The 19,015-nt window shown below is 33.4% G+C and overlaps 2 protein-coding genes across 6 annotated transcripts in view; one reads left to right on the top strand and one right to left on the bottom strand.

Moving 5' to 3' along the window:
* LOC141387205 (solute carrier family 2, facilitated glucose transporter member 1-like) overlaps positions 1–18,595 on the top strand; it is a 39,812-nt gene extending 21,217 nt beyond the window's left edge. For all 3 annotated transcript variants that reach the window (XM_073956521.1, XM_073956520.1, XM_073956522.1), the window contains exons 2-7: positions 16,695–16,796; positions 16,868–17,028; positions 17,086–17,665; positions 17,738–17,950; positions 18,015–18,117; positions 18,181–18,595. In XM_073956521.1, coding sequence (XP_073812622.1) covers positions 16,695–16,796; positions 16,868–17,028; positions 17,086–17,665; positions 17,738–17,950; positions 18,015–18,117; positions 18,181–18,434 — 1,413 coding nt within the window. In that variant the 3' untranslated portion in view covers positions 18,435–18,595. The remainder of the gene's footprint in view (positions 1–16,694; positions 16,797–16,867; positions 17,029–17,085; positions 17,666–17,737; positions 17,951–18,014; positions 18,118–18,180) is intronic.
* Pms2 (mismatch repair endonuclease PMS2) overlaps positions 1–19,015 on the bottom strand; it is a 65,995-nt gene that overhangs the window by 21,643 nt on the left and 25,337 nt on the right. The window lies entirely within an intron of this gene.

Raw genomic sequence — 19,015 nt, 5'->3', positions numbered from 1 at the left:
AAATGTGTAATAAAGGCTGACTTCCGTATTGTCAGTTGCTTTACAAATGACTGAAAATCTGCGAAGTATTATGTTTCTAACGCCGTTGCAATTAACAACTACGAAGCTACGTATTTTAAAACATCAAGCAGATAAAAAGCAAACATGTATCATTTTTATTTCTGATACATTTAGTTGCATCTTGGGGGAACAATGCATGAGTGTGCAACTGAAATATTTTGACGAAGTTTAAACAACACAAAGCAAATGACGATATGGAAGTCATCTGTTAACACAAGTACAGCTAAAGAGCGTTTCCAGAGAGACATTTTGGCAGTTCTTTTACTGAGAGTTTGCAAATTCTTACTGGACAAATTTCTCCTAGCAAGTATTTGCAACTCTTCTTCTTCCTGAAAACAATAAATCAGCTGTTTTTAATTATTTGGTGATTTTTGTTTTTGGTCAAATTGAAAACAATTTTATTGTGAAAATAAGCAAGTGAATTGTTTTGTTGTTTTGGAGAACCATTTTGCAACTGGAAAGTTTAATTTTTCGTGTCATTTTCTTTTTATTTTTAATAAAATACAAACTTTTTGCTTGTTTAGTTCCTTTAATGGCGGATTAATTGTTCTGTGTTGGCAAATCAGCTGATTGTTGGCAAATCAGCTGTGTAGTTACTGATGTGCCGATGTTGAGGAAGTACGAACGAAAAAATGAGAACAATCGGAGAACAAATTTGCTTAATTTTTGCTATGCGTGTTGATGCATGATAGTGAATAAAGATCATTCATAGTGAACCGTTGTATACATACCCAGCAAACAGTTTACATCCGTGGATGCAGTTGAATCACTACAACTGTACAGTACAAGCGCCGTTGGAGTACATATTTTTCTATGAATTCACTTATGAATTTTACAAGAGAGCGCGCAGCTAGGATGCACTCCATTTTCGATCCAAATCATCGCTTTTGATGCAGTGCTTTGGATTGAATTTAAAGGCATTCTTCGGATTGCGTTTTTAATCAATCTAAATATGCAATAAAAATGCAAGCCATTGCGAATTATCCCAGAATAAATAAAATGCAAATTTATTATATAAACACAAATAAAAAATTTTCCATTAAATGCAATCTCATTTGAGCTTACTTCGTCCGTTCTTTATCATCACTAGTTCAGCTTTCGACATGGACTCCAACTCCACTCCATTAAAAATTTCCGTCTCGTGAATTACCGCAAAAATGTTCGCAACTTAAGTTTTTATTTCTTTATTTTAAAACAAATGTATACACACTTTTTTAATTTGGAAGAAATGATTTCGCCAGCGTCGGGTAGGGATCAACCTTTTTTTGTAGGGATCTCTAAAGCAACTGCTTATAAATTATATCCAACGGAGTGCATTTTTCATAACTTCGTGTGGACTGCTTCGAAGGATGTAATGAAATCATAACTCCACATGCACAACTTGCAAAAATTCCCAGCAAAATTTGAAGGAAGGGGTTTCATGCGATGACGTGATTTCATGGCATCTTTTGCATTGGTTTAAACGAAGTCGTGAAAGATCCGATATTTTCATTAGCCTTTGAACCAATGCAAAGGAAGTCGGGAACGATCCGATCTTTTCATCAGCATTTGAACCTATGCAAAGGAAGTCGTGAAAGACCCGATCTTTTCATCAGCATTTGAACACATTCCATCGATCCAATAGAGACGAATTTTGTGTTTTTATTTATACAAATTTTTCTAAATATATAAGATTAATTATTTACAATAGGTTTGATGTTGTCGGAGACTGGAAATCACAAACAACTTTGTTAAAACTCTCGTCGTAATGATAATGTCATTGCAAAGGGTTGGTGAAAATGACATGCCAAAGCATTGGTGAAAATGACATGTCAAAGCATTGTTAATAACACCCCAGCAAAATTTTATGGAAGTGTTTCCATGAGATGCCATGATTTCACTGGATCTTTTGCATTGGTTCAAATGAAGTCGTGAAAGATCCGATCTTTTCATCAGCATTTGGACCCATTCGAAGGAAGTCGTGAAAGATCCGATCGTTTCATCAGCATTTGAACCAATTCAAAGGAAGTCGTGATAGATCCGATCTTTTCCTTAGCATTTGAACCCATTCCATCGATCCAATAGAGATGAATTTTGTGTTTTTATATTAACATATGTATATATTCTTTTATTTATCTAAATATGTACGTTTAAAGCAATGTAAGATTTATTATGCTAGGAAGTCCCAACCATTGAGCTAAAAGTAGACTCGGACTGCACTCTTTGGTATTAGTTGTGTTCCTTTACGTGCCTGAGGTTACCAATTTTTTACCCGCAAAGTGTTTCCTTAATTTTAAAAGCATACAATTTATATGAGAACAGTTCACCACTTTTACCATTTTTAAAGTAAAGGAACAGGCCAATTATAAAAGTTTCCTTGCCTGCTCTAGAGAACCCTGCTCAACAAGTCGATTTGTAGATCCCGACAAAACAACAAACATTTCCAAAACGTTGTAAAATAAAATTCACGAAATAGTAATCTGCAGTTGGAGTCAATGTCGAAATATGCACTGCACTGATGGGAAGTAAAATCCTTTTGTAAGATGAATCAAATCAGTAAACTCTGTTGCGTGCAGCGGCGTTGTTTAGACTGCAACAGCTGGGACGGCCGGAAGTCAAGTTTCTCACTTAAATTTACAACCTGTTGCTTGCCAAACACATCGTTCCCGAAGTCTGGAAAATAGGCCAGCTACTGAAGCCCGAAAAGGATGACAGCAAAGGTGAATCTTACAAACCGATTTCGCTTTTGTCGCCCGTAGCAAGGACCCTTGTGGCTATAGTTCTTCCAGCATCAGAAATAACTTTCCAGGATTCGTAAGCAGCACAACAACTGCGCTGAAGGCCATCTCCGTATTAGCAGAGGACTCACTCAGAGCAAGCCGTGCTCATAATCTAGAAAGAGAAGTCTAACGTTACAAGAGAGAACCTCTAGATCAACAAGCCTTTCAACCAGGTTTAAGTAGCATTCACACGAATGCAGTCACAGATGCAGTAAACAGTTATCGTGTGAATGCGGTCCTTGGAGAACATCCACCATCTATCGCAGCTGAGAAGCGCCAGCTGTCAGGACAAACCAGAGTAGTTTTGCGTCAATACGCTCGGGATGGTGCAGCCGTCAAAATTCCTATAGGGCAAGTACTGATGACACGACACACTGCTCCTTTTCAATTGTCCTACCAACCCTGCTAAGAAACTTAAGTTTGCAGCTTTGTGGTTACAAACCATACAAATAGCGAAATAGCCACATTCTTACGACTGATAGACCCAGAGTCAGATTAAGCAGAAAAATGAGAAAACATATTAACTACTGTTACAACATCGAGAACAAACTGCAATTATAGATGTAAACTGTATGTTGATAAATAAATTATAGTTATTTCATTAATTCCTTTGAATTAATAAAATAAAAAAAAAATTAAAATCATTTTTCAATACAGCATTTTCCATTTTCCGAACAAGACGTGAAAATGACATGCCAAAGATTTGTGAAAATGCTATTCTTGGGCATTGGTTAAGATGCCATGCCAAAGAATTGTTGAAGATGCCATTCCATCGAGTTAGTAAAGATGACATGCTTAGGATCTGAAAATAAATTGCATCTTTTGGGGGTCACGCTCTTGTAAAAAGAATGAGTGAAGATGCTGAAAAAATGACATTCCATTTCACTCGCACCCATTCTTGAATAGCATCTTTGGCATCGAACATTTTGCTGGGACGCTTTGGGTCCAAAAATGAATAGCATCTTTTGGGGTCCACGCTCATATAAAATTCATCGATGAAGATGCTAAAAAGATGACATGCCAGCTCACTTGCACCCATCATTGAATGACATCTTTGGCATCGAACATTTTGCTGGGTTTTTGCTGGGAATTTGGTTATTTTTACGAAATTAATGAAAGTAAAGATTTTCTTTGTCAAACTTCAATACTATTCCGTGGAAAGTCATATGTTTTATATATATATTGCCATTTTATGTATGTATGTGAAGACATGTATTTTTTCATATATTAAGGGGTTACCTCTTCTTGTCACCTTCAAAAAACCGAAAAAATGTTTTGGCTTATTTTAAATTACATTATTAGAGTATTATCATTACATAATTAGAGTATGCTGCAAAAAATTCTACTCGATCGGAGCAAAATTGCCTGAGATATGAATATTGAAAGGGAACAATTTATTGTGATTTGTATGTAGCATTTAAACTTTAAACGCGAGTTTCTCCAAATGGCATTTTTGAAGTCGGTGTCAACGATAACGAATTGACCAATCCACGTTTGGTTAGCTTGTTATATACATAAAAAGCTTGTCATTAAACGAGACAGGTTTTTTTTATTTTTTTCTCGATTTTTGGTCAAACAACGGTAAATTTTTTCGTTAAAATCGAAATTTTGTCTTTCACAGCTCACATTTTTTTAAATTGAATTTTTTAATTTTCTGTTTCACTTAAAGACAAGATTATTAGGTTCTTAAAACGTCCACAAAAATATACTTAGATCGGTCCATCCGTTCTCGAGCTATCGTTAGCACTCCCAATCGCTTTTACAGAAAAAGGGTTTCGCAGGTAGCCATTTACCACAAGACTATGCAATATTTTTCAACAACAAAAATTCCAAATGAATGAATGAAATGTGCTCTTTCAGATGAAAGAAAGAACGACTTAACCCAGATATGCCGAGCGTACTACATGTAGTAACTTATTTTTTAGGTTCCAGTGTCTATTTTTCGTTAAATTTTCTTATAAATTTGGTGAGCCGCTACAGAACACTACGATGAACAAAGCATACTTTAATAAGTTCTGTCTAGTGTAATTGCATGTACGGATTTTTTGGGATCAAACATCTTAGTTTTGTGAAATTTGCAAATGTGTGAAGATGTCATACAATCGGCACAAAAAAGTTTTATATGCCTATTTTATTGTTGTTGCTTATCTATTTTATTTTAATTATAAGAGTTGTAAAAACTAATACGTAGCAAAAGTATGTAAAAAAACGAATTATATGTGATTTTAGCTGATATATTTACTTACGTAGTACGTTCGGCATATGTGTGTAAAAAAATGTGTAAAAAAAATATTTTTTTTACAGATTTTTAAAATTTTTAACACTAAATTATATAATAAATGTCTTAGAAGAAAAATTAGACAAATTTTTGAAGGATTCTTATGATATCGCAACTGTACCCGTCGATGGTGTGAATAATTACATTGCAGATGAAGATTCTGGACATGAAAATGAAGCTAATTTTAAAAAATTACCACCTCTTTTATTAAAGGATGATGCTGAGCTTTTTCGAAATTGTAGTTCCACTGTTTTAGATAGCGAAGACGATATTGCACTTGCGTTATTGTAACATGCAGATGTATTAAGCCTTCAGTGAAATGGGTAAAGCCAGACCCTGAGCCTACTATTTCAGCATGTTATCACAAAATTTTACCTAAACCCCCTGAATTGTTTGAAAAAAATGTTTGATGATGACTTGGTGCAAGTAAATATTCAATACTACAAGGACTATTAACCGAAACATAATAAAACTGTAATTGTATTTTGCACACATATGTGCCGAGTGTACTACATGCAATACGGCCTTAAAATCCAAGTTGGAAAATATGTTTTTTTAATTTTTTCTTCAGTTTTGTAATATTATCAGTCAGAATAATGCTATTTTAAAAAACTATGAAAATTGCTTCAGTATTTTATCCGTCGGCATATCTGGGTTAAAAATATTTGTAGTTTCTTTGAAAAAATTATGAAAAATGAGTTTTATTGGTCTGCACAACCCCTTAATAAAAATTGTTTTACATATTTAAATGATCCTGTTGATGAATTTGTTGTTCCCCACTGTTGTTTTTTTTTCTACAAAGTGGCACACGAACATATAACAGCCTAAGATGATATTAAAACATTTGATATGTTTTGTAGATTAACAAACATTAAAATTCGAAGATTTTAATTTTTCTTTTTAATATGACCTCAAGACAAATTAAACACGGACAAAATAGTGGCCAAAGGTCAACAATAACTTCAAAACAGATTTTAATTTTTCATGAATTAACTGCGTAGTTTTAAAAATTTTAGACAAAAACAAATTCTGTTCGAATGCTTGTAAATAAATCAGAAATTCATACGACAGCTCATCAGACTTCGGACCGAATTAGATCCGAGAGTAATGTTTCCAAAACAAACAGAAAACAGCGAAGGCACGCGCAAAAGGGAATTTTTAAATAAATTCCAACAACATATTCACAGGTAACTGTGTTGATGTTACTTCAGCTTACAGAAATCGATGATTTCTTAGTTGAATCTTGCTGTCGGCTTGCAAATATTATGTTCTGGTGTTTTTTTTTTTTTTTTTTTTTTGTTTTTTTTTTTTTTTTGGGAAAGCTGAAAAGTGATCAACATTCTCATTACCATAAAAATACTCGATGCTTAAAGAGTTCAGGTTTTCTCTAGAAAAATAATCATTTCCAAAACTGAAAAGCCAATTGATAATTCCCTTCGCCGGGATGAAATCATGATATTGGGAGCGATCAGTAAATTTTGCAGGCTGTTAGTGTGTTTTGTAAACATTACTCTCTGTAAAGAAAGTAATGATGAAGTTAAGCCAATGGGGGAATACTCCAGACTTAAGCAATTTTATAATTGAATGTTCAACAATAACAAAACAAACAATTTTGGTTATAGATGGGTAACCAATTTACTGGAAAGACAGCAGAATAGATCGGGTATTTTCTGAGACACACTTCACCTCTCACTTCACGTCTTAAGCATTTTTTCACCTTATTTACTCCTATTTTTGCGAATTTCATGGGTCTAAGATTCATAAGGGTATTTAAAATGAAGGGTATACCCTTGTCCGTCCACAAAATACTCGAAAAATAAACCTAAATGGGGTGAACAAAATACTTGAGGCGTGAAGTGTGTCTCAGAACATACCCGGATAACAGCAATGTTAATCGTTTTTGTTTCCCATTTGTTCCTATAAAAAACATTAACGTCTTGATTTGTGATTAAATTTTGTTTCATTACTTTTATATGTTTTTTATTTCATAAAATGAATACCGTCACATGTGAGTTTAAATTAGTTTCTTGTCAATATTGCAGAAAGCTCCGATTTACTCGCGAGTGAAAATTTAGGGGGAGGTCGTAATTTTATTTTTGTGTACTTTTTGTTGTTGAGGTGGGGCAAGTTAGTAGGGAGCGGATAAGTTTTTGTTTGGTGGTACGGAGGGGAATGTTGCCCCTCTCAATTTGCTCGAATTCGAGAAGAGTTTCTCTGCACTCTCTACTTAACATAATGTTGTTATGATATCATAGTACAATTCATTTGTGCATTAATTTAATGGATAGAGAATATTTAAGAATAATTTACATGAAATAAAAATATATTTGAACTAGTTCCATCAATTAAGGATAGATAGCGTTCAGAGTCGAGGCAAAATTCATATTCGAACATCTTAAGGCATTACATATTAGCTTTTTTGACTGATTTTTCTGGGTAAAGTGTGACTTTTTTGTACTTGAATATCCTTGAGGAAGCCTCTGATGTTCAGAAACATAAAATTTAGAAAAGTTTTTTTTTTAATTGAATTGATTAAAAAATATTGTAAATTTTCTACAAAACTATGCAATATTGTTCAAGAAATGAAACGGCCAATTGTTTATTGATGTTGCTTAAAATAGCGAATCCTAGTAGTTCTACGACAAAATACGTGGTCAGGTCATTAGTAAAAACAAATATTGCCAGCTCATAAAAATGTAATCCTGCCTAAGCTTATGATAGGACATATATAATTTTCACGTGCGGAAATGAACACGATTGTGTCCAAACAAATATATGTTTGCAACATTTTGTAACATATCTCAATTTAATATGTTGGGGTACCAACATATTTTTATGTTAGAACATATTTTTTGGGTGGAGAGGATTTTTGCCAAACTGATATACCTAATTAACGACGGGACGTACACAAATATTTCACCAACCTACCAAAACAACGCTCTCTGAGCGTCCGTATTACCCAAATACGTTGAGTCCAAAATCACATTTAAAACACAAAATCCGCGACCAAAACTTATTTAAATATTTTCATTCGTAAAATAAATAGTTATCCTATGCTGTGAATTGTATTTCAGGTTTTGTTGGGCTTTTGTTTTCAAAATACAAAACACAAACATACATATTGTTACGAATGTAACTGATAGATTTATGTTAAATTAGTTTAATTTCCGTTAATTTAAAAATTTGAATTGTAACGTCAAGTTTTATTACGCAGTTATGGCCCCGGCACATACGGTCCGTTGTGAGTCGCGTCACGCGTTAAAAACAACAACCACATGAAAAATTTGTAAGTGATGCCAAGTTTATTCTTGAAATTTTCATGTGGTTGTTGTAACGCGACGCTCAACGCGCCGTATGTGCTGCCGCCTTTACTTTATTTAAGCAACAACAACTACCATGTAGAATTATCTTCATCACTCTAGTTCTTACTTTACATGTTACTAATGTGCCTTTGTTTCTATTTGTTTTGCCATAATCATTCAATTATCGCCTAGTTGCCATTTCTTGTATTTGTTTTTGTTGTACTTTCTTGTATAATAATCCATTACGTCATGACTGTCTTCTGTGTTTGTATCCCGTATATGTGTGTTGTTGTTGTTCGCTTAGTGCGAGTGTGCGTCTGTGTGTTTGTTGTTAGTTGGCTTCTCGAGGTTGCCAGATGCATGCTCTAGATACTTAAAACGATAAATGTGGGCATATAAATATCAGATGACGGGCAAACAGTGATCAGTTATGACTTTTAACTCGAAGTGTAAACATCGACTAGTGAAAAAGTAAAGTAAAGCTGTGTACTTAGCTATAACTGTCAGTTCCGAATAAGTGTAATAAATTAAATAAAGCATTGTAGAAACGTAATCTAAAACGAACCCTGTTTTATTTGGTACAAATCGTATCGGGGAATAAAACAACGTCTACACGGAGATTAGTTAAACCTAATTCCGTAACAATATGTATGTATGTACATACAAAACATATACGTTCTGTCATAGTTGAATTTGTTCAACTTGAAATAAAATACGCTCGACGTATTTCGGTAGTATTCATAAGAATACATGTGTTCTACTTTTTTTACCACACACGCTTTGGGAATACGGACGTATTTAGGCATGTCTCAAATAGAGTAACAACAGGGCTCTCGCAGCTGCGGAATGCTGCTTTATAATAAAGAGCTGTGTGTATGGTGTAATGCCTAAAACACGTGTGTTTCGTGCTTTGTTGTTGTTAACCAACGTAGCAAGCGAAGAGGAAAAGACTAAAATGGTATTATGTTGGTATTTTTCACCAGTGTTCTAGAGAACATCGTTGAGTAAAGACGGTAAAGTGAGTGAATAAATCAGTGTTTTGTCTTTTCTTAAAGAAATTGTGCTTTTTAGTAAATTAAATGTCCAATACAATTTATAATTGAATCAAAAAGGTGAATGGAAATATTTTATTGGATAAGGAAGAAATCGCATTTAATATTGGTAATTACATCAATACATTTTTCATATACATACATACATATGCATACTTGAAATATGGATGTACCTATTTATTACATTATATAAACTGCAACCCGGTTAACTGCCTTTCATAAAATTCCAAAAAATTGAGGCAGTTACGAAAATTCCGCATAACTACCTCATGTGGGTAGTTACAAAAATCCCAGCCTTACAAAAAATGACAAGAATTAGAACTCATAATCGCCAAAAAACAAAACGGCCTATAGTAAAAAAGTCTAAAAATATATAAGTTATATTATTTAATCAATAAGAAATTTAGTCATCAGTAAGCATAACACCATAAAATAACACTGGACATCTTCATCACAATTCACGTAGTCGTCGAAATTGATTTTCTCATAAATACACCAGTGCGGGTAATAAACCGAGAAAAACATTATTAACTGATCTTTTTGGGGAAATATTTGACGGACAAATATCCGAATTGGGTACTTATAGAAAAATAGTTAAGCGGGACAGTTTGAACTCATTTATATGAAAATAATTTGGGGGTTCAGATTGTGAGGCAATAAGACGAGAAAGGCTGTTAAGCAGAGAGGTAAATAAACGGGGTGCAGTGTAATCTTTGATTCCAGATGCCGATTTCCCGCTAATGATTTCAACTTTGAAGAAAATGTGTTTTATTTCCCAACTAAGAAGAAGAACAAATAGAAGGGGAACAAATGAGTCGTCTTTGGAAATAAAAAGCTTCAATTTGAAATTCACAAATGCCAATTTGCAATCTTGGATGTATAAATAGGGGCTCCATATGGCGAAAATTGTCTAGCAACAACAACATCTAATATGCCTGATGATGTTAGCCTAACCAGCTAACGAAACGATCGTCGCATAGCGGTTGATGTGTGTGTAGGACTTCGCTAGATATCAATTTTTCAATGTAATCTCCTTAGGTCATGAGCTAGATTAATTAAATTAATAAGAAGAACGATGACTGTTTTCATTTTAAAAGTGCGACTTTTTATAATTTACATGTTAGAAATAGCCAGTGAGCGCTTGCTGAGAGCAAGTGAGCATACATTTCAATGTGTTTCACATTGACATTTACGATCCCTTGCTTTTGGCTTTGTATTTGTTTGCATCCAAACATATAATTTGCTTGCACCCAAACATATATTTGTTTGCAGGACCCAAACATATGTTATGTTTGGGACTGCTTGCAAAACAAATATATGTTTGCTGCAAAATATGTTAGGGACATATGTATGTTAGAGAGGAAATTTTTGTGTGTGTGTGTTTCTATCCATCCAAAATTTGCCATTACTGTTCATTTGTTGAACAATATTGCTTTATTTTGTAGAAAATTCACAATATTTTTCAATCAATTCAATTTTTAAAAACTTTCCAACGTTAACTTTACTAAATTTTATGTTTCTGAACATCGGAGGCCTCCGCAGGGATATTCAAGTACAAAAATGTCAAACTTTACATAGAAAAATCCTTCAAAAAAAGCAAAAATGTTGTACCTTAAGGTGTTCGAATATCCGGATCACTATCTCGTTCAATCGACACCGGCAATTTCTTTGAAAAATCTGCGTATACTGCGTATTTCACACGTTGGTTTTCATGATGTTACTCATTCGTATTTGAACGAGGACAGTGATCCGGATCGTTCAATTGAACGAGATTGCCCAACTTTAGTGATTTGTTGAATCATTTGTGAGTCTTTTTCGAGTTTTTTTGAGTTATATTTATAAGTAATTAGCGAGTCATTTATCAGACGAATCAAAAATTAAAGGAATTGTCTTTTTTATTATTCTTTGTTATTTGTTTGTTTCATTTGTTTTGTTTTCTTTTCTGCTTTATTATGTCTTCTTCATTCACTTTCTTAATTTCACTTGCCAAAACCTGGGCAGTGTTGTGTTTGTCAATACTCTTAATATTATACGTGGCATTTACGAGTATCACAAAGTTTTTTAGAAAGTGTATATGAGAATTATATACAACCAAACCGTTATGCTTAGAAAAAAATACAATCAGTGTTTAATCACATATCTGTTCAAAATATGATCTGAATATGAGGATACAAAATTATAATCACTTTTCAGCTACTTGCAGATGATCAAGATACATATATTGTCATATAATAATAGTCACATAGAATAACAGAAATAATAGTTACATTTTAAACGCCTCAATGATTTATTTTCGATTACTACTCAGCCAGCATTTTTTGAAGTTTTTAATCAAATTCGAATCTTTTTTGATCCGACTGCGTGATAAAAGAGCTAGAATATGAGTGCATTTTCTGATCATAAAATACTCTTTTGTAGGGATAAAAACGTAACCTCAGGCGACTCTTCTAAACAAATCACAAATGAGTCTTCCTATGCATTAGTTTAGAGTCAATTTCGACAATTTTCTGATGTTATATGAAGACTTTTTCGAGCAGTATTTTAATCATTTATTGGTGATTTGTTGATTAATTTGTGACTCTTTTTTGAGTCATGTTTATAATCGTTTATGAGCCTTTAGTGAGTCGTTAGAAGAAAAAATTAAAAGAGTTTTATTTTGTATGTTTTTTTATTTCTTTCATTTGTTTTGTTTTTTTATTTTATATGTATTGTTTTCTTTGTTATGGTTTTTAATTATTCTTTATGTTGCGGTTGGTTAGTACACTGTTTCTTCATTTCACTTGGCAAAACCTGGACATGTGTTTGTCAATACTCTTAATATTATATGTGCCATTTATATCAAAGTTATGTAGAAAGTGTATATGAGAATTATATACAACCAAGCAATTATGCCCAGAAACAAAACAATCAGCGTTTAATCACCTATCTGTTCAAAATATGATCAGAAGATACATTCTTATAATCATTTTTCAAATTGAACTCTTTTAAATCATTAGAGGGAGTCACTTTCGAGTCCCTTTTTAATCATACAAGTGAGTTAATCAGGTTTTGATCACCAAAAGGACTCTAATAAGACTAAAAGAAGTGATTTTTGAAAAAAAAAACAATCTTTCAATTTTACGAACACTTCGTGTTTATCTAAAACCTTTCGTCTATTTCGGAAAAGGTTTTATATTTCAGGGTTTCCATAATGCTTATTTTGTGAATTTTGCATCTGCATCGATACGTAATATGTGTTGCTAGATGGCAACCCCGATAAACATAACCCCGATTTACATAATATGAAGAATTGGCGGTACTTCTCCTCCTGTGCTTCTGTGAAAATAAATAAAATGGCATTCCCACCAGTTTTCATGCGTTTTGTGTCATTTATTACTACAATACTTCAGATTTCATGCCAAAGGATGGTTCTTTTCCATTCGTCTATTTCTGACGTATTCGCTCGTCTGATTTTGTTACGAAAACTAAAAGTTTCGAAAATGAAAAGCTTTCATTTGTTTGTCACACGAACACAAAAGTCAATCGTTATGAAAGCCAAATTGTGTATTCGTTCATGAAATCGACGAACGAATGGGCAAAAACTTTTTACAAAAACAGGCTGTTAATCAGTTGTTGATCACCAAAAAACAATCTTTCAAATGCTAGCTGGGTAAGAACTGGAAGGATTAAGAAAATTCTGTATGGTTGTTGCTGTTGTAACATTAATTTAAATAAAGTAACTGCGTAATAAAACTTTACGTTACAATTCAATTTTTCAAATTAACGGAAATTCGTCTAAATTAACTTAAAGCTATCAGTTACATTCGTAACAATATGTATTAACAAAATTTTGCACAGAGAACCTGAAATGCCAATCAAACTGTAATTTTTTAACAACAGCTTTTTAAACAATTATAGCAGCATCCAGACATTGCACGATGGGGCCAATAGCAGGTTTTCGAGGCAAAAAGTCAATTTTTGAAGTGAACAATTTGAAAAAAATAATAACTGATTTCGATTGCCAACACTCTGAATCACTAAAAATAAAAAAATAAATCAATCTGGTAACATCACATACCGACATACTGATCTGGCAATGGTGACATATTTTCTTATGCATCATTTTCCGACTTTCATTATAAATAAGTAGTGAAAGCATTTTAGGCGCCAAAAAGAACATTTCAACATTTTTATATTTTTTAAACATGGAAAGCTCTTCAATGGGTATGTAAAATAATAAAAATGTTATGTGTGGTAAATGTATTTTTGAGTTAAGATGTTATGTCTTTTTTGGAGTATTTTGCTTTGTTATCCATGTGTTCTCTGGAGTATAACTTTTGAGATCTAGGTAGATCTAGGATATTATATATATGTGGTGAAAGGTATTAATGTGTACTATCATTTTGTGAAAAAATTAGCTGCGCCTATCTGCGCCTTTTCATAAAAATCTGATAATCGGAAACCCATTAATGTTACCAATTGGATTTCGGAAAAATTTAATAGACGTATATAATAATATATAATTTCGAAGATATCGCAAACTTTGGCTTTTGTGGCGGAATCTTAGCCGATTTTTACTAAATTTGGAAAATTTTTTTATTAACTTATAACAAACCACAGACAAAACCATGAAATTTGAACATATTTATATAGGGGAGCTATTTCTATATCTGAACCGATTTCAATATAACTTGACAAACTTATTTGTAGTCCGAATTCCGTAACATTTTCCAAATTTTATTGTAATTTGATGGAATTTGCATGCTTGGTCAATAATTTTCCTGAAATCGGGCGAACATATATATGGGAGCTATATCCAATTCTGATCCGATTTCAATATAATTTGCCAAAAATGTTTCTAGACCAAAATCCGTCACACATTTCAAATTTCATCAAGATTGGACATACATAGCGGGATTGGTGCACCAAATACCTAAAATCGGGCGAAAATATATATGGGAGCAATATCAAAATCTGAACCGATTTCAATATAACTTGGCAAACTTATTTGTACTCCTAATTCCGTGGTATTTTCCAAATCGCATAAAAATTGGGCAGAATTTGCGTGTTTGGTCCATCAATTGCTTGAAATCGGGCGAACATATATACGGCAGCTATATGTATATATGAACCGATATGAACCAAATTTGGCATATTAGTTTCTAAGCCCATTATAAACATCTGTACAAAATTTGGAAGGTGTAGCTTGCCCCAGTGATTTGTTGCCTCGAAAACCTGTCATTGGCCCCATCGTGCATTGTGAGGAATAAAGTGAAACCTATGTCGTGAAGTTTGGAGCTATAGTGTTATTTGCAAAAATACAAAGAAAATATGACGAAAAAATAAAAATCATGTTATTCTAATTTTATTTTTTTATGGTTTTATAGAAAAGGTTGAAGAAAAAATGTTTGAGTTCTTCGTCATTTTCGTCCAAATTTCACGCAATAATGAAGATATTCCGTTGCAACAAATTTTTCCCTTAAAATTTTCCTATTGGCGAATATTTTTAGAACATTATACTCGTATTAAATCACAAGGAATTCCAATTGTGGCATAACATTAAAATAATGTTATATTGAATATTACAACATTTGAAACGCATATAAACCGCGTAATAGTGAAAATGACATGATGCCCATCCGATTCTCCAACACAGCGAATCAATCCCTTTTATTTGGTGTACAGTTTGTGAAATTCTATTTGGCGGCCACGATGTAGCGTCTGTTGCATATTAGGGCGCAAAATACAGTTAGATGGTCATAATTTCCACGAAGTTCATTTATATTTTATGCGCATCCGATTTCGATGATAACCTTTAAAAAATACATCATTTGATGTCGTTTCATTGCGATCCATCAAGAACCGTGGATGTAGCATCGCACTTAATTTTTAGAAAAAATCAATTGTATCTCCGGATTAGCGATTGTTTTGAAATATATGTTTTCGCACATTTTAAACAGGCATATAGCTCTATTTATTTCAGTAAAAATTAAACTACAAAAACGCGTTTCAATGTGCGCAATTTGGACGCGTCATGGCTTATTAGATTCGGAACGTAAAAAAACTAAGTTCACGCGGGTTTCACCGACAATTTAATGACAGTTACAAATTTTGAATAAAAAAGTTTTTTATAAAAATTTACGCACAAAAATTTCGACTTTAAGCTGAGATTGTTGTGAACCTTTGAAGGCTACACTCCCGAGTTATACATACATCAAAAAATGCGTAATCGCGAGTACTACAATCTCATAATGAGTTTTTAAACAGGTACAGTCGCGCGTCCCGATTAGAGCAAAAATTCAAAAAAAACCCAATTTTTCAGTCTTCAAAATGTCAAAAAATCATACATTAGAAACTTCATCTCTGAAGTGTATTCTTTAACTTCTTCTTTGAACATTATACTCTACATTGTATTGTAAAGCCACTAATTGAAAATTGATTTAAAAAAATCGTTTCCTTCCTCAGCTTCCGCTCAAATTATAATTTTAAGAAATCCATCGGTGAATCGTGCTGAAACAGTTTATTTTACCTAAATACGTTCAAAAGTTATGGTATATTACAACAATTCGCGAGTTACTATACCCCATACCTCAGTTTCAACATAATAAAATTTACCGTTATTTGTATTATGGAATATTCATATGTTGTTTTAAATATTGTTTACTTGGAATTTCATAAAAATGATTACTTACACTAAACTCCGAGATTTATATGTATATAGGTTAACACGGAGAACCATATGTATGTTAAGTATCGACTACAATTAAAAACTTTTAATAGAGATATGAATTATTTTATATACCCGAAATTCATTCCCTGCAGTAGCGGCAAAGAGTATCGCTGGGTCGGTCTTTGATATTTGATCTAAAATATAAATCTGGTTTGTATTGATTCAAAGCTCCCCACATAGTGATGCAGAATATAACTATTCCGCAAGAACATTCAAGGAGGTATATTAAAAAACGCTGTTCGCTTCTAGCTTAAACGTATCAGATTGTAATTCAATCATATAGCATATCATTCTTTTTGCTGATTCTGAATGTATTTGCCATATTTTTCGATTTTGTGCATTTTTTCTTTTGCATTTTTTCTGCCCGGATCCAATCAGATGTAAAATAAAAAAATGTCAAGGTCTGCTTATAAAGTAGTAGACCACTACATGGATAACCTTTAATTAGAAGGAGAACTATAAAAAACAATTCCAGAAATAACTTCTTTAGGAACAGTTTTTAAATTTTTCATAATTACATAAATTCCTTAACAGGGAAAATGGACAGCACTATTGATTTTTGCGGGTTACTGTTCAACATTGGGAACAGCAGTTCCGGCTGGTTATTGCATTGGCGTTATGAACAGCCCCGGAGTGGTATGTTTTGAGATGTATTAGTTGGGCTAGGAACGAAAAAATTTAAAGAGGTAATTTCAATTTCGTTGCAGTTTATACGAACGTGGTGCAATGAAACTCTGATATTGCGTTATAGAGTACAGTTGTCGATGACACAACTGGATCTTTTGTGGTCTGCTATAATTTCCATATTTCTAGTGGGCGGAGCTGTGGGGTCATACGCTGGTGCCATTGTAGCCAATAAATATGGAAGGTAATATACCATAATGACGATATACTCATTGAATTACTAACATTGAATTTGTCGCAGGAAACGCTGTGTTATGATTTGTGGAATGCTATTCGGTATAGGCGGAATGTGTTTTTTCTTTTGCCGTATGTTGAATTCAATTGAAATGCTGATATTGGGCCGTTTCCTGGTTGGATTGGCGTCTGGAATAACCACTTCTTGCATCCCTATGTATCTGAGTGAAATAGCTCCTTTAGAATTACGCGGAAGTTTAGGAGTATTCTGCGCGGTGGGAATGTGTGCTGGAGTGGTATTTGGCCAAATTTTTAGCCTGCGGACTGTATTCGGAAATAAAACACAATGGCATATCGCATTGAGTTTGTATCTCGTACTTGTTGTGGTGTGTTTTGCTCCATTTTTTTTGTATCCAGAGAGTCCAAAATGGCTCTATTCCATAAAAGGAGATCGCGAAGAAGCTCAAGCACAGCTTATGCGCTTACGAGGAGGTAACCTCAAACCGGATGTTTTCACCAGCGAAATGGATAGTAATGAAGATGAAGCTAGAGGCTATTGGGATGTTTTAAAGGATAAAACCCTTTGGTTGCCACTGATAATTGTCTGTGTTTATCAAGGTGGCAACCAACTCTCCGGAATCAATGCCGTATGAATGAGATATTACAATTTAATATACGTCTATACTTTCATACTATTATATACTTTCGATTTATTTCAGATTTTTTATTATTCTGTGTCAATTTTTCGTAGAGCTGGTCTTTCGGATCAAGCAGCAGAATTGGCAAACTTGGGGGCCGGTTCTATTAATTTAGCCACCTCGCTTCTAGGGCCTTACCTTATGGCCAGGGTTAATCGCCGACCTCTAATGCTGATTTCAACTTTGCTATGCTGTATATTTCTTCTAGGTTTTGCTCTGATGTTGTTTTTCATAGTACAGATAAATATTACCCGACAATATGTGTAAATGGAGCTAATTATGGCATTTATCATTCTAGGATGATGTTTGGTGGTTCGGAACTGGTTGTATAGCTTGTATATTCCTTTATATATTCTCATTTCAATTTGGGGTTGGACCAATTCCATACTTTATTGGATCAGGTATGTATTTTATGTGCGTCTCTGTGGGACATTTTTATGTAAATAATAATATTTGTCTTGCAGAATTGTTCCAAGTATCTCCTCGGCCTGTAGCAATGTCATTGGGAAGTTTATCTTCGTGGTGCTGTAATTTTGCTGTGGGCATGGCGTTTCCTACTTTGCAAAACTTATGGGGTCCTTTTTCGTTTTTACCATTTTCAATTACCTGTTTTATTATGTTTCTGTTGACAAAATTCTACCTTCCAGAAACCAGAGGACGTAATCCATCGGAAGTAGCCCAAATGGTATCTAAAGGATTTCGCTCAAAAGTATTATAAACTACACCATTGTATGTGTAGATTGAATATATTGACATATTTAAATAAGAAAGCAATCTTGTAACTGTATTTTGGCGTCTAGACGAGCATTGCAGCTTGAGAAAATTTGTTTTCATATTCCAAAAAATAAATGTTTGAATTTAAAAGATCTTGAGTTCAAATTATGATGTCTTACTTGTTGGCATTGATTTATCGAATGCATATAGTACAATATATCGTACTATATCACTGGAGTTTAAGGCTAAAGTAAGTTGTAGTTGTAATAGTCCGGCTAGAATCGAGGATTTTTTCATGAAGAATACAATTAGAAAGAAAACAACAAAAGATAATGGTAATCTTATTTCCAATTATCATTGATTATCGGATTACAGCTATAATATCCGATCACCCAAATCCACATTGTACCAAATCTGGTACCATTATACGAAGTACGAATTTCCAAAATTATTTCAATCCTCCACTCTAATAGCATTCTTTGTTCCAAATGTCAGGATTCTAAATGTGTCCGATCATCTAAGACCAAATGGTACCGAATTTGGTACCATTTAGACTACGGTAATCCTAAACTCCAACTGTTATCT

This window comes from Musca autumnalis, unplaced genomic scaffold (genome assembly GCF_047663935.1).
Source record: "Musca autumnalis isolate F117 unplaced genomic scaffold, ASM4766393v1 scaffold_5, whole genome shotgun sequence".
Taxonomy (NCBI): domain Eukaryota; kingdom Metazoa; phylum Arthropoda; class Insecta; order Diptera; family Muscidae; genus Musca; species Musca autumnalis.
This window is presented reverse-complemented; position numbering and strand designations above follow the sequence as displayed.